The 23,991-nt window shown below is 36.0% G+C and overlaps 1 protein-coding gene across 1 annotated transcript in view; it reads left to right on the forward strand.

Annotated features, from left to right (window-relative positions):
• ATRNL1 (attractin like 1) overlaps positions 1-23,991 on the forward strand; it is an 836,623-nt gene that overhangs the window by 22,832 nt on the left and 789,800 nt on the right. Inside the window, exons 2-5 of the mRNA XM_046027294.1 lie at positions 6,229-6,312; positions 7,714-7,827; positions 13,494-13,622; positions 14,966-15,174. Of these exons, the coding sequence (XP_045883250.1) occupies positions 6,229-6,312; positions 7,714-7,827; positions 13,494-13,622; positions 14,966-15,174 (536 nt within the window). The remainder of the gene's footprint in view (positions 1-6,228; positions 6,313-7,713; positions 7,828-13,493; positions 13,623-14,965; positions 15,175-23,991) is intronic.

The following is a 23,991-nucleotide window of genomic DNA, read 5'->3' on the forward strand; positions in this document are numbered from 1 at the left end:
AATAAACATATAATGTATTTTTAGACCCAAGGGTACAGATCTATGAATCGCCAGGTTAACACACTTCACAGCACTCACCATAGCACATACCCTCCCCAATGTCCATAAACCCACCACCCTCTCCCGACCCCCCTCCCCCCAGCAACCCTCAGTTTGTTTTGTGAGATTAAGAGTATCAGATGGTTTGTCTTCCTCCCGATCTCATCTTGTTTCATTTATTCTTTTCCTACCCCCCAGCCTCCCCAAGTTGCAGCTCCACTTCCTCATTTCAGGGAGATCATAGGATAGTTGTCTTTCTCCGATTGACTTATTTCGCTAAGCATAATACCCTCTAGTTCCATCCACATTGTCACAAATGGCAAGATTTCATTTCTTTCGATGGCTGCATAGTATTCCATTATATATATATACCACATCTTCTTTATCCATTCATCTGTTGATGGACATCTAGGTTCTTTCCATAGTTTGGCTGTTGTGGACATTGCTACTATAAACATTTGGATGCACGTGCCCCTTTGGATCACTACGTTTGTATCTTTAGGGTAAATACACAGTAGTGCAATTGCTGGGTCATAGGGTAGCTCTATTTTCAACTAAAGAGGGTGGGAATTTATTTTTCTCACTGTCGACTTTGGCTCCTGAAAGACTTTTTGCAGGCTCAAAGTGTAAAAAATATATAGGAGTTCAAGGTTCTCAAGTGCATCTACCCAGATGGCACCCTCCTAGTTATCAGGGTTTTACTTCCTCGTAGGGGCACTATCTTTAGCACTGAAGTTTTGTCACAGCTGTGGATTAAACTTTTTCTAGAATTCTGCTCCTCTCACAGTCTGATCCTGGTCCTGTTTTTCAGCTTGATCCTCCCTTGGATTCAGGAGCAGAGATTTTTTGAATATTAGAGTCCCCTGGCTTTTACACTGTATCTAAAATTGGTGGTTGGTGAACTGGGTCTTACAGGTTGTTGGGAAAAGCTGCTCATTGAGCAGGTGTCTCATAGAGGGACTCTGCTACAATTTTCTTCCTATAGCATATCAGTGACTTTTTATAGCAGTCAACTCATTCCACAGTCCTTCTAATTATCCTTGCTACTGTACTTCTCAAATATTAGAGCTATTGCATTAGCCTGTTGTTCGTGCATAACCTTCTCCTGGAATGCCATGTCAGCTCTCAAGTAGAAGTCTTAGTCATCGTGATGCTGTAACATGCCAGGAGTTATTCCCACTTTGTCTACCATCTTCCCAGTGAGTGATCCAATAGAATCCTGTCCTGAAGATATGATTCCCGGTGGTAACTGTTAGTTTGGCCACCCTCCCCTCCATCACCCTGAAGCAGAAGTATCTGCTTTCACACTGAGCACTGGGCACATGTGGTATACCTGGGAGATGCTGGGACACTGACAGAGTAGTACACAGAAGTCGCCAGTAAGAAGTATATTATCAAGTCCACTACCACAGGGGGCGACCAGAGCTTAATCCAGCAATGATGTAGGTGCTTGCCTGAGGAAGTCAGGCTTAGTGTGTGGAAACAGTAAGGGGGTGTGAGAGGATATGACGGTAGGTAGTACAAAGACTGTTGGCTACTTTAAAAGATATGTCTCTTTTCAACTATGCAGCATAATTGCCAAATTTCTTTGAGGTTTTACTGATTTATTCCTATGACTACTCTTTTTTTCCACATCTTTGCCAGTATTTGATATTATTTTTTAAATTTTGGTCATTTTGTGTATGTGTGTGTGTGTGCATATTTCATTTTGCCTATCCTTGGTTATTATTGATTGGTTTGGGGTAGTCAGAAAAAAGAATCACAGTATTTTCAGCAGGAAAAGTTTAATGTAAATAATTTTTTATTGTAACAGAGATTGGATTAATGAGAAATTGGCTAGTAAGAAGTAAAGGGATCTCCAAACAACATGGAAACAGTGGCTATAAGGAGCAGCCGCTCCTATCCTTATGGTTGAGCTAGAACACTTACGTATAAGACCAGGCCTCCTGGCCTGAGATCCAGACCTTGTCAGGAGGGCATGGCTGTGGCCCACTGAATGGTACCATTGCTGTGATGTTGCACTGGCAGAAAATGCTTGATATCTGCCCTTTGGCACTTGCCATGGTTATCTTATTAAAAGATGGGGCATGCTGTTCATGGGGCAGTGTCCCGCTGAAGTCACTCTGCTGCAGAATTTCCCGAGGGGAGGTGCTGGGAGGAGCTGTTGGTAGCTGGGTTGGGAGCCTAGTCCTGGAGCCTAGTCCTGGAGAAGCCAAGCTGCAGGAGATCATTAAGTAACCCCGGTGCACTCTGTTGACAAAGCATGACAGCTTTAACATCAGGCCATCTGACAAAAAAGTATTTACAGGGCCCAGATCCATTTTCACAGAGTAGGCCAACTGGATTTTGAGGTGACAGGCAATGGATAATTGGCACTACCAATTATTTGATTATTCAGCTTTTTAATGTTTTATTTTTTCTAAACATATATGAATTCCCCTGCAATCAAACAACACTACATTTCTGTCTAAAGATACACATCTTCCTAGTGAAGTTCTCACCCTTCATCCAAAAGGAGGAAGTATGCAGTTGGAAGAGTCAGTATAGCTATGATTGGTTGTATTAATTACTCTTCACATTCAGTCACAGTCATACTGAATATGCCATTATCTAAAGTCTAAATGGTAAAGTTAACTTACAACAACTTGTATGTAAAGTGGAAATGAGGAGAGAAGATATACACATAACAAGAAAATAGAAATTATGCAAAGCTGTTATGATCTTTGTTTCTGTAATGTGTTATAAGATGATAATTGCTCTCTGAGGTTTTGTTCTTCCACTCCCTATTTTTATTTCTCCTGCTCTCAGCTAGAGTTTCAGGTTGTTGGAATTTCACCTGGTGGAGTGACCAAAACCCAGTGAGTTCTCAGTCCCTGCTTTGGTTAGATATTTTTTATGGGTCTGTCCTCATCCTGTTTTAGCTCTGTTTAAATGTGCTGTGTTTAAGTGTAAACCTGTGCCTCAAATTTTCAATTTTGATTTTGGTAGTTTTCAGTATTAGTATGTCTTTTATTATTTTTTTCAAATATATCTCTTACCTTTTACAGTTTTTAACTAAGTGCCAAAATTTTAAGTCTTGTCTTTTGCCTTTTTGAGCTTAGTAAAGTATATTTATTTTATAGGACAGGTCTGACAGTCTCTGTAACTGAAGTATCTTCAGGTCTCTTCCTGTTGTCCCTTTGTTCTTATTTTGTTGTCTTGCATCTTCATATGTCCTAGTATCTTTAATCATGCTAGACATTTTACTTGAGAAATTATTGGCAGAAATAATTTGAGACCTAGAATAATGTTACCTTTCTTTAGAGAGTATTTTTTGTATCTTGTTAGGAGCTTTGGCGTACTAGCAGTTCCAGTAACCCCTTAAGCCAGTTCTAAGCCTTGAGGTTTTCTGCCGTCCAGTTGACTCATAGCTAGGCTTCAGTACACATAGGGGCTGGTTTACTTCTGGTCCAGCCTTACCCTAATAACTGGTCATTGTGTCTCAGTTCAGAGGGCCATCTTGTTTGAGCCCCTACCTTTCATGGGCCATTGACTTCAACTGTTATCTCTCTCCCTATCCTAGACTGCCAAAAGCACTCAACTTTTTGATACTGTCTTCTCAATAGGCAAGTCTTTCCAGAACAAAAGCAGCTCTGAATGCCTGCCTCTTAAAGAATTTGCAACTTCTGGGTCTTGGGTTGGTAGATCTTAACATTTTGTTACTTATAAGATGCTTTTAAGATTGTAAACATTTACTTAGCTTTTTAAGGTTGTTTTCAGTGCAGGATTTGTCTGATTTATCTTTTTTTTAAAAAGATTTTATTTATTTATTTGACAGACAGAGATCACAAGTAGGCAGAGAGGCAGGCAGAGAGAGAGAGGAGGAAACAGACTCCCTGCTGAGCAGAGAGCCAGATGTGGGACTGGATCCCAGGACCCTGAGATCACTACCCGAGCCGAAGGCAGAGGCTTAACCCATTAAGCCACCCAGGTGCCCCTTGTCTGAATTATCTTATCTGGTATTGTTGGAAGTAAAAAATCAGGACAAGTTATTTAACTTGTTCTTTAAATTGTGCCTCAGTTTTCTCTTCTGTGATACAGTATTAATAATTACTTAATTCCTTATGAAGTTTTTGAAAATAAATTTTTTGAAGATTTTATTTATTAGCGAGAGAGTGTGTGTGCATGAGCGGGGGTGGGGGGAGTGGCAGAGGGAGAGGGAGAAGCCGGCTCCCCACTGAGCGGGGAGCCCTATGTGGGGCTCAATCCCAGAACCCTGGGATCATGACCTGAGCCGAAGGCAGACGCATAACTGACTGAGCCACCCAGGTGCCCTGGTTTAGAGATTTTTTTTTTTTTAAAGATTTTATTTATTTATTTATTTGTCAGAGAGAGAGAGGGAGAGAGAGCAAGCACAGGCAGACAGAGTGGCAGGCAGAGGCAGAGGGAGAAGCAGGAGAAGCAAGGAGCCTGATGTGGGACTCGATCCCAGGACATTGGGATCATGACCTGAGCTGAAGGCAGCTGCTTAACCAACTGAGCCACCCAGGCGTCCCTGGTTTAGAGATTTTTAAGTGAAGTAACACATAGTGCTTACATAGGTCCTGACACATAGAAAATGCTCAATTTATTGTTACATTAATTTGAGAGTATTGGAGTTTTTCTTAAAAAACTTTTCCAAGCATGAATTAGCCCATTTATTGCCTAAAATCATCTGCAGGGATTATGAAAGACTTACAAATAACATTCTTACTGACTGGCATTTCTGTCAACCATTATTTAGATAAATGAAATTTTTTTTCTAGTGTACTTTAAGACTAGTCTATAAGGAAAATTTAATTTATCTAAAACTAAATAATGACCCTGAGATCTATGTGCATATGTGTATGTTATGTATAATGTATGTGTTTCTGTATAAGTGAATATATAAAGACTAATCCTTGTGTGTTTGTTTCCGTGTGTGTGTGTCTGTGTGTGTGTGTGTGTGTGTGTGTGTGTGTGTATATGTACTTGCATATATTATATATAAAGGCGAAATAGGAAGGTATCTTAATTACTTAAAGTAGGGTTTTCTGTGGATAAAACAATTGGGCCGGAGCTGAGGAGAACAAAGTGAAGTAGAACTGAGATTTTGTTTTAAATGTTTTTAAATTCTAAAAACTGAATTTTTCTAATTATCTTTTTTATGTTTTAAATGGAAGATAATTATAAAACCTCAATTTATCCTATTTTTAGAATTGATTGAGTTTTTGGACTAGGTATAAAGTAGATAAGAGAAAATGATAATAAAAACAGGCAGCCCTTGGGTGCCTGGGTGGCTCAGCGGGTTAAGCCGCTGCCTTCAGCTCAGGTCATGATCTCAGGGTCCTGGGATCAAGTCCCACATCGGGCTCTCTGCTCAGCGGAGAGCCTGCTTCCCTTCCTCTCTCTCTGACTGCCTCTCTTGTGATTTCTCTCTGTCAAATAAATAAATAAAATCTTTAAAAAAACAAACAAACAAAAAAAACCCAGGCAGCCCTCAAACTCAGTAAAGTCTAGTGACAGCTACCTCAGTAATCCTAGTTTGCAGAAAACAAATACAGTGATATAATGGGACAGATGGTGACTATAGTTGGGGTGAACATAGCATAATGGACATACTGTTAAACACTGAGTTGGACACCTAAAACTAATATAACATTGTGTGTTTACTCAAAATAAATAGATAAAAAACTTATTACTTGAGAATAAACAACATGAGAACTGAAAAAAGCCAAGACCAAAACCAAAAGCAAATATAGCTAACACTGCAAGTTCAGAATGGTATGTACATACACTATTTCTCTATTTCATTGATCTGCATCTTTAAGGTCATTTGACCTTCCTTTTTTTGCCTCCATCTTATTTTTGTACAGAGGCAATTTAACTACATCTATTTTTGCATTAAGCATTAAGCCCATCAGTACAATGTTCGATCTCTCAGTGTGTTTTTTCACTGTGCAAAGTGAAACAGTCAAAATATGTCAAAGTTTAGAGAAATCCAAAATAAATTCTTTTGAGTTGTAGAGAGATATATGGCAATATGAAAGCTTCCCTAATTTGTAAGTAAACTCTCCCTATTGGAAAATGCTTCGTTCCATTTCTTTGGTTAAATGTCTTTTTAATTTTCTTATGCTACTATATGTTTTAAAGTTACTTTAAGGTAATCATTTTCATGATTTTGTTTTCTAGGTTAACAGAGCCTTCTGGATATTTAACAGATGGTCCAATTAACTATAAATATAAAACTAAATGCACTTGGCTAATTGAAGGCTAGTAAGTATATAATTTGGATTAAATTATTTTATTCTGAAATGATAAAGAAGAAGATCATTTTAGTTTTAAAGCATTACAGTATTATTTTATAGGTATATAGCTTATTCAGTTACTTATCGTTCATTCAGCCATTATTCATGATATTTAAAAATGAGATTTGCAACTTTTAGATATCACATTTAATGTAAATTATAGTACCCCATTAACTTGAGATAATAGTTCATTACATATATTTTATTTTTGAGTTATGTTAGTGTGGCAGTTAATCAAGTGGGCACTTTTTGGCTTGCTTTAAACATCTTGTTATAGAATTTGAAGATGCCATAGAAAGTATAAAAATATTTCATGCTAAATTATGCCATTGGTTCATTTGATTCCGCATTTTAGTTATAAGGGTGTTAAAAAAAGAACATTTTGTAGGAGAGAGTTAATTATCTTTTTAGGAAAATTTTTCAGTAATTAGGGTTTGAGATTGAATTGATCTATTTAAACATGCTGTGAATAGATCATAAATGAATTGATACAAGTTATTTTTGAATCATTTATGATTTATAAAGAGTGTATTTGGAAAATGTTTTTCTTTGGGGGGGTTATTTTAGAAAGTTTTTAGAAATTAAAAGTTCCTAATTCCCTTAGCACTTATGGTCCCATTTTGATTTTTTGTGTTTTGTTTGTTTATTGTTTTTTAAATAACCTTTATGTCCAGTGTGGGGCTTGAACTCATGACCTTGAGCTCCATGCTCCACTGACTAAACCAGCCAGGTGCTCTCCCCTTTTTTTTCATTTTGTTTATTTATTAATATATCATTGAGACCTTTTTATTACAATTTCAAGACCATATTAGGGCCTTTAGTTAATAAGCGTTGTGTAGAAATAAGACTTGTTACTTTTTGAATGTTGAATTTTAAAAATAAACTTTATTCAAGTATAATTTGCTTATAATACAATGCATATTAAGTATACAGTTCAACATGCCTTCAATAATGTGTACAATCTCTGTAATGTTCCCTTTAATCAAGACCTAGAATATTTACTGTTGACTAAATTTTTAGAAAATGATGATTTATATATGCAGTCTGTTAATAGATTTTGAAGTTGTATGTCATTTTTACAATTCACTTAATTCTAAAGTTTTATTTATTTCAGTAATCTCTATACCCCACATGGGGCTCGAACTCACAACCCTGAGATCAAGAGTCTCATACTTTTCTGACTGAGTCTGCCAGGCGCCCCTCATTTTTACAATTTAGAGAAGACTCTTTATCACTCTTTCACACTGGTAACTTAAGAATGTATACAAAATTTTCTATAAATAGTTTTTTAATACAGTACTCTTAAAATTTTTCAGACTCTGCTTTGAATGTTACATATTAATTAAATGTATTTTAATATTTTTTTCAGTCCAAATGCAGTGTTAAGATTAAGATTCAATCATTTTGCAACAGAATGTAGCTGGGATCATATGTATGTTTATGATGGAGATTCAATATATGCACCTTTAATAGCGGTTCTTAGGTGAGTAATAGTGTTTAATTGGTGAACTTACAGTCAGTTTTAGAACAGTAACTGTAATTTATTAATTTTAAATATATACTGCTCTGTGTTTAAAATAAATTTAGCAGAGGTATTGATGGCTAAATTCTAAGATGGTTATAATACAAGTTTGCATACTGTGACTGTCAGCTAAATTTTGATTTAGTAAAGATAAACAAGTACTCTTTCAGAAGCGTGTATTTCTTGATAAGTATCCTTTATTCTTTCCACATATCGTTTATTCTTTTAAAGTGATATGAATATGTTTTCAGAGATACCTGGTGGGTAGCTTATTGTGAGCTCTATGTAACAAAGAAATAATAGGCAGATGTATATGTTTTTTATAGTTGTCTTTTTATTTTGGTGAAATGATAGAATTTCCAATTCTGTGAAAAAAGGTTAAGGTATACTTTATGTAATGATTTAATAAATGTGTTTCTTTCAATATTGAATTGGGTTTTGGTTGTTTTACAATACTTATTGTTAGTAGTCAGACTTAATTTTATTTTTAAAAAATATTTTATTTATTTATTTGACAGAGATTACAAGTAGGCAGAGAGTCAGGCAGAGAGGAAGGGAAGCAGGCTCCCCCCTGAGCAGAGAGCCCTATGCGGGGCTCGATCCCAGGACACTGGGACCATGACCTGAGCCGAAGGGAGAGGCTTTAACCCACTGGGCCACCCAGGCGCCCCCAGACTTAATTTTAAAATTACAGTGTTTTCAGTATCAGTTTTAAAAATCCTTTCTGTGCAATACAAATTATTATTATTTTTAAAAATATTTTATTTATTTATTTGACAGACAGGGATCACAGGTAGGCAGAGAGGCAGGCAGAGAGAGAGGAAGGGAAGCAGGTGTCCTGCCCTGCTGAGCAGAGAGCCCGATGCGGGGCTCGATCCCAGGACCCTGGGACCATGACCCAAGCCGAAGGCAGAAGGCTTTAACCCACCGAGCCACCCAGGCGCCCCTGTGCAATACAAATTATTATAAAATGTTTTATGAATAGGAGAAAATATATTAGATATAGGAAATATTCGGATCATTTAATATTGATTTGGGGTACAATTTAACTAAGTTTGTTGTCGATCAGAGTTACTGATTAAATTATTCCTTATATTTCTTATTTCTGTAATACTGCTTACGTGTTCCATCATTGTTAAAATTTTGAATATAGATAAAAGCTTATTGTTCCCCTCAAATTTTTAAAAATTTCTTTCTTCTTTTTACTATTTATGTTGTAAATATTTTATTTACCAGGAATGTGAACTATTGTTTTTTTGGATAGACATGTAAGGACTTGTATTTCTTTTTTTTTTTTTTTAAAGATTTTATTTGAGAGAGAGAGACAGAGAGCATGAGAGGCGAGAAGGTCAGAGGGAGAAGCAGACTCCCGGCAGAGATGGGAGCCCCATGTGGGACTCGATCCTGGGACTCTGGGATCGTGACCTGAGCTGAAGGCAGTGGCTTAACCAACTGAGCCACCCAGGCACCCAAGGACTTGTATTTCTGAAGGAATATTTCACAGTGACTCTTTAGGATCTTAAACATAGTCTGTAATATTGCTATTGCTCTAAATACTTTAAGAATTTAATTTTTGAGTTGTTTGAAAATTATTTAAGGGGTTGCCACAGATAGCCCTTTATCCAAGGGTGATAGAAAATGGAATAGTCGTATGAATAATTACATTGTAAGATAATTTGTTGTGATAATTAGGTAAGATTCTGGGTTCATACATTAATTTTTAGTAATTTAGATTTTCCTCAGCTATCATTATTGTGTTTTTATGGCCTTTCCATTTGTTTTCTTCATAGTTGTAATGACTGCATTAATTAACAGTGATCCATTAACACTCTTAACAATGCTTTCTTGATACTAAAGCAAACTTTTGTAAGGTAAGGATGGGTTTTAGTATATGACTGTGAAGATGGAACCAGTGACTTTTCATTAGCAAATGTTCCTATTAGCTATCTTGAAGGAGATGGAAAGATGTTTATTGAGTATCCCCTTGATGCTAATCAGTGTACTAGGCAGTTTATATGTCATCTAATTCTCACAGGGATCTTGTGGTAGAAGTGCTGTTATCCCCATTTTATTGTTGAGAAAATTGAGGCTCAGAGAAATTGCTTTACTTCTAATAGATGGTGGAGCCAGGATTAGGATATGACATTCTCTGGACTTAAAAGCCTAAAATACTACAAATTCAGAATCTAAGTGTTTAAATCATTCCAGTTTCATAATATACATTACTCAACAAATACGTGATAACTTCCTCAGCTCCAGAGACTGTCATAAGCCTGGAAGATATAGTAAGGAATAAGGTACAGGCATTGCAATGAATTCACACACCAGCTGTCTAGAGTTGGGTCAAACTTCATAGTTGGGTGCACCGCCCTCCATAGGACTGCCCATAGTTCAGATACCAGCTGCAAGTCCAGAGGTCCTCAAGCCCCACCCACACTTCTGACCAGATGGCTGCAGATTTAGGGCTGCCCACCCCCCCTTCAGTTTCAATAATTCACTAGAATGACTCATAGAACTCAGGAAACACTATACTTATGATTATAGTTTCATGATAAAGGTTAAAAATCAGGACCAGCCAAATGAAGAGACACATAGATTGAGGTCTGGGAGGATCACAAACAACTTCTGTGTCCTTGGGATATGTTACGTTCCCAGCATACCAATGTGTCTCATCATCCAGGAAGCTTACCTGAGCTACAAGTGTCCAGAGTTTTTGTTGGGGTTCTGTTGTATAGGCATGATTGATTGAATCATTGGCCACAAGGTCGAACTGTCTCTAGTCCTCCTGCTCTCTCTGGAATTTGGATTGATTTCTTGTGGCTCAAAGCCTCAACCCTTTAATTGCATGTTGGTCTTTTTGGTGTGGCCAGCTCCCATCCTGAGTCCCCTCATTAGCATGAACAATCAGAGTTCCCATGAATAATGGAGACAATCCTATCACTTGGGAAATTCCAAGGATTTGGAGGCCGTATCAGTATACAGCAGTTTGGTACTGGTGGAAGCATGCATACAGTTTTTTTTTTTTTTTTCTTTTACCCAGCACATAAGTATTGTAATTAGATTATGAAAAGAGTGCTATATGATTTTAGAAGTAACTAATTCTTCATGGTGAATTTCATCATGGGCAGAAGTATAATAGACAAAGTGTGGGGGCCAGATGGGACATTCTCGGTAGAGAAAAACATATGTACAAAGGCACAGATGCATTAAAGAGCTTTATGTTTTGGGCTAATATAAGTAGTTATGAGTAATTTGATCCTAGGCTATGTGAAGGGATTGGTAGGAGCCAGATTACCCAATAAACAGTAATCATTACATCTACTGAATGCTTATTATGTGCCAGGCAGTATAAAGAGTTCTTTATATATAATAACTAATTTAATCTTCACAGTAACCCTTTAGTTAGGAATTATTATTGCCATGGAGTTTATAAATTCTCCACTCATAAATAAAGAATTGAGGCACAAAGAGATTCAGAGTGGTTCAAAGTTGCGTAGCTAGTAAGTAATACAGTCAGAATAATAACTGGTTTTATACTCCCTTATCGCTGTAGTATTGCTTCCTTCTTTACCACATTAAGGAAATGGGGCTTTATTCTATAGGCAAGACTTTAGAATGTGGAGAATGGATTGTAATAGAGAAGTGTTATTTTTTGATTGTGTGCTGGACAACTGCGTGCTGGACATCATGCTTGTAAAATCACATGTAGAAATAATTTGAAGCCTAGAAAGATAATATATTCCTATAGAGAGTGCCTGGGGACACTCGCAATCCGAATCAACTGAAGTTAGATAACTGAGGTGATTCACACCCAAGCTGTAATGCAGTCTCCTGGAGGGTTGATCTTTTACTAGTTCACTTTTACTTATAGTTTTGGGGTCCCAGGCCAAAGCAAAGACCTTGGGTTCCACTTTTTGTTTTTCTACCTCTGTAAAACAAACCAATTTCTCAGCCCTTCAAACCTCACTGCCAGCTTTGAAATCAGCAAATGTCCATAAGGAGAAATGGCCCCAGAACCTGGGCTCACCATCTTCTTAGTTCTCCAGTACCTTCAAACTGATTTTTTAAAAATTTTTATGTAATTTTCATTTTTCTCGTTGACTTCAGTGGAAGGGTTAGTTGGTCCAATTGCTTGATGTGTCATATAAGATGTGGAAACCCTCTCTTTTAAAGTTTATTTTTAAAAAATACATACTTTAATTAAATTTATTTACTTTTAAAATAAATTACTCTTTAAAAAAAAAAAAAACACTTATGGGGTGCCTGGGTGGCTCGGTTAAGCCTCTGCCTTCAGCCCAGGTCATGATCTCAGGGTCCTGGTTTGAGCCCCACATCAGACTCTGCTCAGCAGGGAGCCTGCTTCCCCACACCCCCAGCCTGCTTCTCTGACTGCTTTTGATCTCTCTCTCTCTGTCAAATAGATAAATAAAATCTTTTAAAAAACACACACTCATAAATAAATAACCAGTAAACATATCTGTCCTTTGTTTCAGAGAGATTAATTGTATCTATTATAAAGACCTGGGAATATTATTTTTAACAATGTACTCACATCAAAGTAACCTTACTATAGTGAAAAATATATGTAACTAAGACTGGTTAGTATAGATTTAGAATTCTTTTGACAGTCCCCTTTTAAAATTTTTGTTCCTTCACAAACAGGTTAGTAGATGCAGTAATAATTAGAAAAGCATCAAGATTTGATTACTTTTTAACTTGTTTACTTTGAGAATGTGTTTGTAAAATAAATCATTTGATTACTGTATTTCATTTTGTTCTGGCAAATATGATTTGAATGACAGTTCAGTTCCTGGTGACGCCTATACATAAATTTAACATTGCCTAAAGGAATGGACTATTTCGAGTAATGTAATTTGTTGTTAGCAGCTTCTTTTCTCATATTGCATGTTTTCACAGATTTAGAGAGGGTGGGATGGTATCAGTAAATGAAGATGTAATTTTTCCTAATGCATACAGAGATTGAAAAAGGAGAAAGTAGCAATTATTAACTGGTTACTGACTCGGAACTCTTGCGCATTACTATCTGCCTCCCTCCCTTTGTTAGTTTTCTCTTGTGTGAATATGGACTTAAATGTCTTTTGGAATATTAATATAAGTTGTATGAGTATGCAAACATTTTTTCTAATGACCTAAAATACCTGGATTAGTGTCCCGTAAGTGTACAAGTTTAATCAGAATGCCACTGTAGTCCCTTGGCAGGGGTGGAGTACTCTCCTTCCAGCTTCATCAGAATTTGCCACCAGAGGGAGAGATAGCAAGGCTCTATGTCGGCTTTAAGAGAAGGTTTACACGTGACTCAAGAGACCACCTTGTAGTATTATAACAGGATGGATAGGAGGATAAAGGTGGAAGTGGACACTGCGGTCCAGCTGGTGTCAGGGAAGAAGAGGAGGGTGGTGACACGAGAATGAACTTTTGTCCATTGGCAGCAGTAGGAGGGCTAATTGGGTGAAAAATGGAGAGAAGCTTGTTTTAGGCTTATCCTTCTATTTGCTTATTCTGTTACAGATTTTTAGTGATGCTGACAATATTTTTTGAGTAAGTTTTAATGTGATGAAGTCAGATGCGTATTAATATATATTGCATTCAATTTTGCTCTCTTACAGTGGTTTGATTGTTCCTGAAATCCGGGGAAATGAAACTGTGCCTGAAGTTGTTACAACATCTGGCTATGCACTGTTACATTTTTTTAGTGATGCTGCATATAATCTAACAGGTTTCAACATTTTTTATTCGTAAGTATTTTTTTTAAATTCTGTATTATAATGATTCTTATAAGACTTTAAATAATTGATTGTTTTTATAAATGTCTTTTATATGAGGAGCAGGCTAGTGTGTTAAATTTCAAAATTATAAGATCTTTTCCTACGTGACATAAAATCTTAATCATATGCCTCAAAGTACTGTTTGAGTTTGTATTCTAAGTCTCAGGACACTACAGTAGCAAGTTGGGTTGACAATTAATCATGAAATGTAAGATTGTCGGGAAAGGATTAAATGAACAAGTACAAACTAGGGAAACTTGTAGCAGCAGTCATGTGGGATCACAGGGGTCTTCTGTGCCTGTGCTCGAAGGTATTTGAAGATGGGCATGTGAACCAAGTTTGGGTAGTCCTTCTGCTTTCCAGAGGTTGTGCTGGATACTCTGTGTACACTACGTTCTTTGGTTCTCTTTACAACTGTTCTGTCCAGTGGGTATTTTTCCCATTTTACAAGTGAGGAAATTAAGGCTTAAAATAAGGTAAATGAATATACCACTGTCTCCTCTAAAATAAGAAAAATAATTTTTGTTAAGACTCTATTATGTGTCTGATACTTTATATAAATTTTCATGCCTGGAAGTCTCACTTCCATGAAGTGAAGGAGCCAGGTGCTTTCATGGGAAAGGCCACAGCAGAACTTGATACACTTCTTTTTTTCCTTTTCTTCAGGAATGTAGAATATAACTAGAGAATTTTCCTGCATGAGTAAAATGTTCTAAATATCTTCAGACTATTAGAATTTAAAATCAGCAAGTTGTTATAGGATCTATTTATCTCAAGTATGTATGCAAGGAAGAATAAATATGTAGTAGAATGTAATTGGCCAAAAGGCTTTAAAATAAAATGTGGTAAGCATCCCTATTCTTCCGTGGCAGTGTATAGGTGATAGCATGCTATGTAAATATTATATAACCAGGTTAAATCTTAGCTTTTCATTTAATCTCAGGTGTTCATGAATTTAATTATTTTCTGTAAAATGTATATTCAAAACGTTTGAGTACTTAATGCTTTACAAAACATTGTATTTGGAACTGTATATATCCTGAAAATGTTGAGTGTGTAGTTCTTGGAAGTTTGGAGCCTTGGTAGCAAAGTAAACTCATTGAATGAATTAAAGTCAATTGCAAATAAATAATAACTGAATTGCATTAGGTATAAAAGGGTCCAGAGGAAAGAATTGAAGTCACATTGTGAAATTGGGTTAAACAGAACATATCAAATACAACATAAAAGTGATAAATAAGGTTTACAAAATGTCAACCAAAATTCTTTTTTAATTACTTTGAATTTGAATCTATATGTATTATATTTTACAGGATTAATTCTTGTCCTAACAATTGCTCTGGTCATGGGAAGTGTACAACTAGTATTTCTGTTCCAAGTCAAGTGTACTGTGAATGTGATAAATACTGGAAGGGTGAAGCTTGTGATATTCCTTATTGTAAAGCCAATTGTGGCAGTCCCGATCATGGTTACTGCGACCTAACAGGAGAAAAATTGTGCGTCTGCAATGATAGTTGGCAAGGTAAGCATGTGTGGTGTGATGGCTTTTGAAACATTGATTCATATATCTAATAAGATTAAAAGAAATTCTATACTCATTTGTTTTGTTATAGTTTGCACACCGAGATCTCATGTATTTTATTTTTAGAATTTTCAGATGAACAATCAACTTCTTAGGATGTTTGTTTCTTCACAACTGGAGTTGTGTGTACACCTGTTTTGAGAATCAAGTGCTTCTTGGTGATCTTCTAAATTGTGGGTGTGTGATCAGTATGATATTCTGGAATTTTTGGTTGAATCCTGAAAAATTTGATGACTTGACTGAATTTAATGCAGGTTGCCTTCAAATTTGACTTGTAATGGGTAATAGTATACTGCAAAAATGCTTGTCTTCCATGGTACTGCAGGATTTTAACTTTCTTTCTTAGGAAAGACTGACCTCTTGTGGCTATTTTTAAAAGAACAGACTATTTTTTGAAGTACTTAAAAATTTTTCATTAAGGATTGGTATTAAGGATTTCAGCTGCTTATTTCAAGAGTAAGATTCCTGGGGAAGAATTGCTAAACAGCTTTTATAAGTATCTATGATTAAATATTAATTTTAGACTACACTGAAGAGTTTTAGCTTACTTAAGTATTTGGCTATAAAATCATAAATTTTGTCATTGTGGAATTAAGTGAAGAGGTACATCTAGTTATCCATATACTTGCCTATTTGGAGCTACTTTGTGCTAATTGTATTTACATATCGAGAGCTTGCCTTGTGTCAGCATGCTAATCCTGTTGATTGAGGCAGTTTTGACTCAAGAAATAAGTAATCCAAAATCACAAGATCATGTGTTTACAGTACAGGGTAGCAGTAGTAGCAGTAGGTCCTAAGTAAAAACCAAAGAGAAGTGCTCCTCATATGGTTGTAGTCATCATTCTTTAGATGACTTTAAGAAAAAAAAGTTACTAAGCATGATGAGTACTTGTTAAGAGGAATTAACTTAGGCTTTGTATAAATTATGCCCATCTTAAATCCATGATATCTCATTAAAAAAATTAGTTGCTCTGACACAAAATATGAGTGATTTCTTATTGAAATGAATTTGATTACCTATCATGATTATGATAGAGACAGATTTCTCTATGTTCTTTAATTATAGGAGCATGTATTTTATTAAGTGGTTATTTTAATAGTTTGTGATCTTTCTTCTCCTAAACAGTGCCTCAATACACCATTTTTTTTTTCATTTTAGTCTTGAAACTAAAATATTGTCCTTTTCTTTGGAGAGAATGGTACATCAGGAATATATTTACATTTAATGAAATTAAGGCCTGAGAAATAGAAGTGTAGCTTATACACAGTGTTTTTCAAAGTGGTCTTCAATGGCTCTCAGTCTCCCATCTCATTTCAACAGTCTTGAGAGCAAAAGAAGAATCCATTTGTATGCTGTTCTCTGTGAACATCTCTGTTCTTTTTTTATCTTTCTTTCTTTCTTTCTTTTTTTAAACTAGTCCTTCTTTAAAATGCTTTGTTTTCTGGGGGTTTTATAAAGTCTAGCTCAAATGTTATCTTTTGTTTTTTTGGCTTTTGTTTGACCTTTCACATTTTATTATTCTTGTCAGTAGTGCCTTAAGACAAAGGAAATTCCTGACTCTTACATATAAGAAATTGGAAATGGGGTAGTAAATACTGGGCATGTTCACTTTTAAAGCAAAGTGATAATATGAATAGTCCCATATTTATACCCACAGAAATATATCTATATTTTACATACAACTTTTTAAAATAAACCAAAATGTTGTACAGAAGTCAGACACATTTTTATACCACTATTCTTAATAGATAAAGAGTTGATCTCTGAGCTGATGTGAATGTTTTGAGGGTAGGGTGTTTGGTGAAAGTGATATTATGCTTCTTTCATGACAGATGACATACATATTGATTCCTTTGAGCTTCAGACCTGATCCCTGGTTTTGTATTTAAGGAAGTGTAGCTTAAAGTAGCTGGAATTACTACCAGAACTGCTAGGGGGAAAATGATGTTTCTATTTCAGATACGTAGAATGGGGACGAATCATTAAGGGGGAAATGAGAGAGAAATTTGTTTCTAGGACATCTGGGGAATGATCAAAGAACTTGAGATATTTAAAAATGAGAGCTGAGGAGGCAATCTATGATATTCAAAATCTGGCACGTTTTTTTTTTTTGTTTTTTTTTGTTTTTTTTTTTTTTTAAATATTTTATTTATTTGACAGAGAGAAATCACAAGTAGGCAGAGAGGCAGGCAGAGAGAGAGGAGGAAGCAGGCTCCCCACGGAGCAGAGAGCCCAATGTGGGGCTCGATCCCAGGACCCTGGGATCATGACCTGAGCCGAAGGCAGAGGCTTTAACCCACTGAGTCTGGCACGTTTTTGTAAAGTGTTATTTGGAATTGGATTCTTTGGGTTAAAAATAAGATTATTGCTACCTCCATTATATTTTATCCTTTTATGTTGGTTCATTTTACTTTCTCTGTTGGGTCTATGCTAATATACCAGAAAAAAGGAAGTATTGCTTTCTAGAAACTGAGATTTTATTAAAGAGGACAAGTGTGGAGGGGAGCCCAGCTTTGTTAAGTCTTAGATTCCCTTTCTAACATTTCTATAGTGCTTGTCCCACCTGGCTTCTGTTCCTCTTTCTAATTTAGTTTTTTGTGGGTACCTTCAAAGATTTCTGCTTACCCATCACCATACTTTTTCCTCCCTTAACTTTTTCTTCTTTCTTCCTTAATCATTTGCTATCATCTTTTTACTGTTTGAGGAATTTTTCCAAATTACAGAGGAATTTATTTTAATGGAAGATGGCGCTATCAATGTTAACTGGCCCCCCCTCCTCCTGTGGAAAGGCATGTTGAGAGGTGCCTGGGTGGCTCAGTGGGTTAAGCCTCTGCCTTCGGCTCGGGTCATAATCTCGGGGTCCTGGGATCAAGCCCCGCATCGGGCTCTCTGCTCAGCGGGGAGCCTACTTCTCCCTCTCTCTCTCTCTCTGACTACCTCTCTGCCTACTTGTGATCTCTGTCAAATAAATAAATAAAATCTTAAAAAAAATTTATAGAAAGGCATGTTGAAAAGCATACAGGTTTGTTGTATAATGTATAATTATGTCATAATGTATGGTTGTCAAAGATGATATATACATATTAGATTATTTAAAGGGTAGGGACCTCTGTGGGCTCATCTGCTTCTGTGATGATTTTCAGTTAATAGAATTATTTAAGTCTTAATAAGTCACAGAAGGGGAAAAGGGAGTTTTAAAAAGTAATTTTCTTTAGAGATGGCTTCCAAACATTAAGACAGATGAAGAATTTTTATTTTTTTTTTTAAATATTTTATTTATTTATGTGACAGACAGAGATCACAAGTAGGCAGAGAGGCAGAGAGAGAGAGAGGAGGAAGCAGGCTCCCTGCGGAGCAGAGAGCCCGATGCGGGGCTCGATCCCAGGACCCTGGGATCATGACCTGAGCCGAAGGCAGAGGCTTTAACCCACTGAGCCACCCAGGCGCCCCTAGATGAAGAATTTTTAAAAGACATCAAAATCATGATACAACAAATTGAGTTTATGTTCATATGTATTTCAAAGCAGCATCCAAGTTGTAGTATCTCTACCCTTCCCCCCAGGCCATCAATTCTCTAATTAGAGTGGCTCCAGGTTTCTGTCTTTTACATAAATTAAACAAAATCTGAATCGCTGGAAGTCTTTGATTATAAGCAGAAGCAGTTCTGGCTTACCTGAGCAGAAAAGGCACTTATTGGAAAGCATGGCACAGACTGTTGTTGCCCAGAATTCATTTTTCCCTTGTTTTTAGCACATGGCCTTCCAGCTGCATACCACATTTCTCAGCCTCCCTTGCAGCTGGTGTGGCTGTAGTACTAAGTTCAGGTCAGCAGGACATGAGTGGAAGTGCTGTGTGGAACTTTTAGATCATTGAGATCTTTCCAAATGGTGGTAAATGACAATAACATTAGTAACCAATATTACTTGCCCATTTGCTTTTGGAATTTTTCATTAGGGAGAAATTGAATTTTAGCTTATTTAAGCAGCTTAGTTTTGGTTCTCATAACCTGTACCCTAACTAATACAGAAGGGTCCCCAATAATTCTGAAGAGAGATGAAAGGCTAGACGAACCTTGGTCAAGTACAACAGAAAGACAGGTGGGTAGCTTCACAGTTATCTGAAAGATGAAGCCACAGGAATGTTTGATTAGGATATTCGTGTCACTCCACTGGACCCTGGGATCCCACTGGCATCCTTGCTGTGCATACGACATGCTTCAGGCATGGCTAGAGAGAATTCTGAATGTTTCCTACAACTTTGTATCACTTGTTAAGATTCAGAGTCCTGCTTAGTAGCATCTGCTTGGCTGAGGTCCTACTCATACCTTGGCTGCCTAGAGATACATCAAGAGAATTTAGCTTCTCTGATTCATGTAGTAGGAAGGGATCCTGTTTCTGAGCAGAATTCACACAAGAGAGATTTTCCCAAACAAGAAGAGGGTTTATATGATTAGAGTCTCTCAAACAAATACAAAATCCAAATAAAATATTTTTTAAACTTTTTAAAAAAGATTTTATTTATTTATTTGAGAGAGAGTGAGAGAGCGAGCATTAGAGCGGAGAAGTTCAAAGGGAGAAGAAGACTCCCTGTGGAACAGGGAGCCTGATGTAGGACTGGATCCCGGGACTCCAGGATCATGACCAGAGCCGAAGGCAGTCGCTTAACCAACTGAGCCACCCAGGCTCCCCCGAATAAAATATTTTAAAATGTAGATTGTTGCCTTAATTGACAAGGACTGGTATGAGTAGTTCTCTGATGTCTGCTCAGAAAAAAACTTTGCAGTGTGGAACAGATGGTGGAAGTAGACAGGTTAAAAAAAAATAAACCCGTAGGCTTCAACGTCTGATTTTCTTTTTCTTAATCCATTACACAAGACATTTCCCCCTATTTTATAGAGATGAAAAATAGGTCACCGTCTTTATATACATGACCATTACCTAACCATTTAACAGTTGTTCCTGTGATGTTCCTTGTTCCTTTCCTATTCCAGAATGTCCTGCTTAATCCTACTGTTCAGTCCTTTTAAATGTCTTCAGGATATTCTTTGTTTATAGTATTTCAGTTCAGTTAAGACTTGGTTCTCATATAAAGATTGGAGTTTGTTGTGTTAAGCCTTTAAATTATTGGTTAAAAGATAATATCTTACATATACAAATCAGAGAATTTGATAGTTTTATATAGAGCCTCTGATTCTTTATTTAAACTCATACTTTATTTGAACTTATTTCAGTTTCTTTCATGCCTCTTGTCCTTTAGTATTTCACGGCCTTTCTTATTTCTGAATTTCAACCAGGAAAACCTTACCCCATTAATATTCTAAGACCAGGTTGGATTCTCCTGTTGTATGCTTTCCTAGGACCCTACCTTTTTAATTTATAGCACTTAACACATTTATGTATGTATGATTTTTAATTTTCTTTCCTACTGGAGTAAAAGCTCCATGAAATGAAGAATGATTATGTTTTGATCATGTTTGTGTCCCTAGTACATATTATAGTGCTTGACGTGTAGTAGGCATTCAAGTTTTTTGTTGTTGCTGAGGGAATTTATTATTATTTTTTAAATTTATTTTTACTTAGTTAACATACAGTGCAATATTAGTTTCTGGAGTTGAATAAATGAGTAAGATTAGTTTAATGATATATAGACATTCAAGTATAAATGTTTCAGAAGATGAGTACTATAATAAATTATTTAATGTACTTAATTTATAAAAAATGACTTTAAATACTGAGAAAAACAACTGAATTTGAGCATGTGGTTCTTGGATTCTTTGTTTTCCAGTCATTGCAATCCTTTGGTTTCAGATTTTAACATTTGCCAGTAGGTGGCAGTATTGACTACCAGAACATACACTTAACCTCTGCCTTCATTAAAGTTGTAAAAACTTGATATTTTGTTTGTTTTAGAAAAATATAAAACGTTTTAATTTAAACTCATGAATATTTTATCTTGAAGTGTTTTTTTCTTGCGCTAGCCATGTGACATACTAGGACATGCTTAATTACTTTAGTATGTAAGTACGCATCAGAGTATAGGTTGTATTTTGAAAAAATTCACTGGATAAATTACCTTTCCTTTTTATATTTAATAATAATAATAATAACATTGTCCCTCTACTTTATTTAACTTTAATGACAGGTAATGTACTAAATTAAATTCTTTTCTTTTCGTCATTCTTCCCACTAGTAAAATCAGCAGATCTGACTTTTTGCAAGTCAGTAAAATTAAGTTTTTATTCCTAACCTACTTGAAAAATTGACTGTTTAAAGGTAGCATTGAGAATGTGTGTGTGGGTCTGTGAGTGTGTATATATAGCAAAATTTATGTATTTATGTAGCAGAATTTTTTGAGCATCTGCTAAGTTTTAGTCACTATTCTATGCCTTTCGGATACATCGTGGAACAAAGAAGTCAAGGATCTCTATGTAGCTTACTTACATTAAACTGGGAGACAGATCACAGACAATGAACATAATATACACGTTATAAGTATAGTATATTAGAAAGGGATAAGTGCCGTGGAAAAATAAAGTAGAGCTGAGAAAGAAGGGTAGATATGGGGATGGGAGTTACAATTTAAAATAGAGGGGTCAGTTTAGGCCTTACTGAGAAGGTGACGTTTGTGCAAGGACTTGGTACATGTGAGGGAATTGGCTATATCCTTAGGAGAAGAATATTTTAGGCAGTTGGAACAGTCAGTACAAAAGCCCTAAGTAGAAACATGCCCTTTGTGTTTAAGGACCAGCTAAAAGGCTAGTGTGCCTGAAACTGAATTACTAATGGAAGATTAGTCAGATAGGAGCTCAGAGAAGTTACAGAACAGGGGAGGGGATTGGAGATGTGCGGTTTAAGGGTTATTGGAGTGATGGAGGTATGTGAAGAATGGAGCCAGTTCAGCTAAGCCTTAGCATTGGGGACAACTGTAATGATTTTGATTTTCACCCTAAGTGAAATGGGGAACCACTGAAAAATTTTGAGCAGAAGATTGATCTAATCTGACTTAGTTTTAAAAGGTTTCTGTTGGCTTCTAATTGAGAATACTGAAGGCATAGTGCCAGTTAAGAGGTTACTGCTGTAATTATTACCCAGATGAGAGGTGATAGTAGTGTGGGCAGGCAGTGGAGTGGTAAGAGTGGCTTGAGTGCTAAATGGAACTTAAAAGGCAGGGTTAATAAGATTTGCTGATGCATTGCATATGGGAAAGGGTGAGGGAAAGAAAAGAGTCAAAATGACTAAGATTTTTTAGAACACAGAGGTAAGGTAGAGTTACCAATGGATACGAAGAAGAGTTTAGGAGGAAAATTAGTTTGACTTTGGTATGTGAAGTTTGAAATGTCTTTTAGACATCTAAGTGGAGTTGTTGAACAGACAGTTGGGGTTTAGTGGAGGACGTCTGTACTGTAGCTATAAATTTGGGTCTTAAAAATATTAAATTGGAAACTATTGGTGGTACTTCAGCCATGAAATCAAATGAGATCACCAGGAAAGTAAGTGTAGAGAGAGAGTGGAACAGACTGAGTTCCGAGTCACAATACAATTCACGGGATATTGTGTGAGACGAGTAACTTCCCTCCTTAGAGAAGCTTACCTTATGCTGAAACAAGCTCTTGTATTAATGTCTCTGACTTAGAGAATTAGAATAAACAAATCCTGCTCTCAGTCCTAACTAACTCTATGTTAATTATTTTCAACTAATCAGAACCAAAGTCCATAAAGCTTTGTTTTAATCCTTCCATGACTCAAAATAATATGTTAGAAAACACTTTTCTTTGCCAACAGGACAGTTCCTGTCTATATTATAATTGTATCATTGACCTAAACTGAGAGAACCAAATAATCCTGGAACAGAACAGTATAATGATAACCATTCACACAACTCATTGTTCTATAAAATTAAAATACTGTCAAAACAGCTGTGAACATTCACAATACGCGAAAATTCATGCCTGGTCTTTGGAGATCGGTTTAGTGGGGCTAGAAAATGTTTAGAATACTTTGGATACTGAAACAAAATCAGATTTTTCAGTGCTGTTAGAAGATGACTTATACTTTTGTTAACTTGTTTTGCTTTTTATTTGGAGAACTTCAGATTCAGTATACATACTAAATCATAAAATTATTTCTGGAATGATTATAATAAATTACATACACCTCTCTTAAAATCTCCCTTCTCAGCATATTTTTTCCTTTTCTGTTAGCAATCCAACTTCCTTTTGGGAAATTGCCTTTCATTTAGTTAAAGTAGTGATGGGATGATAAATCCAGATAGTTGCCTGTTCTAAACTTGATTTTTTAGCCTCATTTTGAAGTTCTCTGAATTTCTCCAGTAATTCCCATTTTTTTCCCTTAAAGTAGCCGAAATTAGTTTCTGTGGCTTACAACCAAAGAAATCTAGCTGATACACTATACCAGAGTATAGTGGTATTCTGTACTATAGTGCCCTCTATACTATTAGAGTTCATATATATATGTGTATGTATTTTATATTTCTGTTCATATATATATGTGTATGTATTTTATATTTCTGTTATTAGCTTTATTTAAAATACTAAAAGTGATATTTGCAACATAGATGTATTGATAGAAATTTAGCTTAACAATCTGCATTTGGTACAAAGTTAGCATTAATTTAGCGTTTTTAATTGAGAACTGAAAAAAAGCAAATAAATATAATTTGGCCCTTTAAGTCTATACCACCTTAATAATTTTCATCATGACTTAGATTAAATATAAATTAAAAGTATGAGCTAAAAC

Source organism: Meles meles, chromosome 13 (assembly GCF_922984935.1).
Source record: "Meles meles chromosome 13, mMelMel3.1 paternal haplotype, whole genome shotgun sequence".
Classification (NCBI taxonomy): Eukaryota; Metazoa; Chordata; class Mammalia; order Carnivora; family Mustelidae; genus Meles; species Meles meles.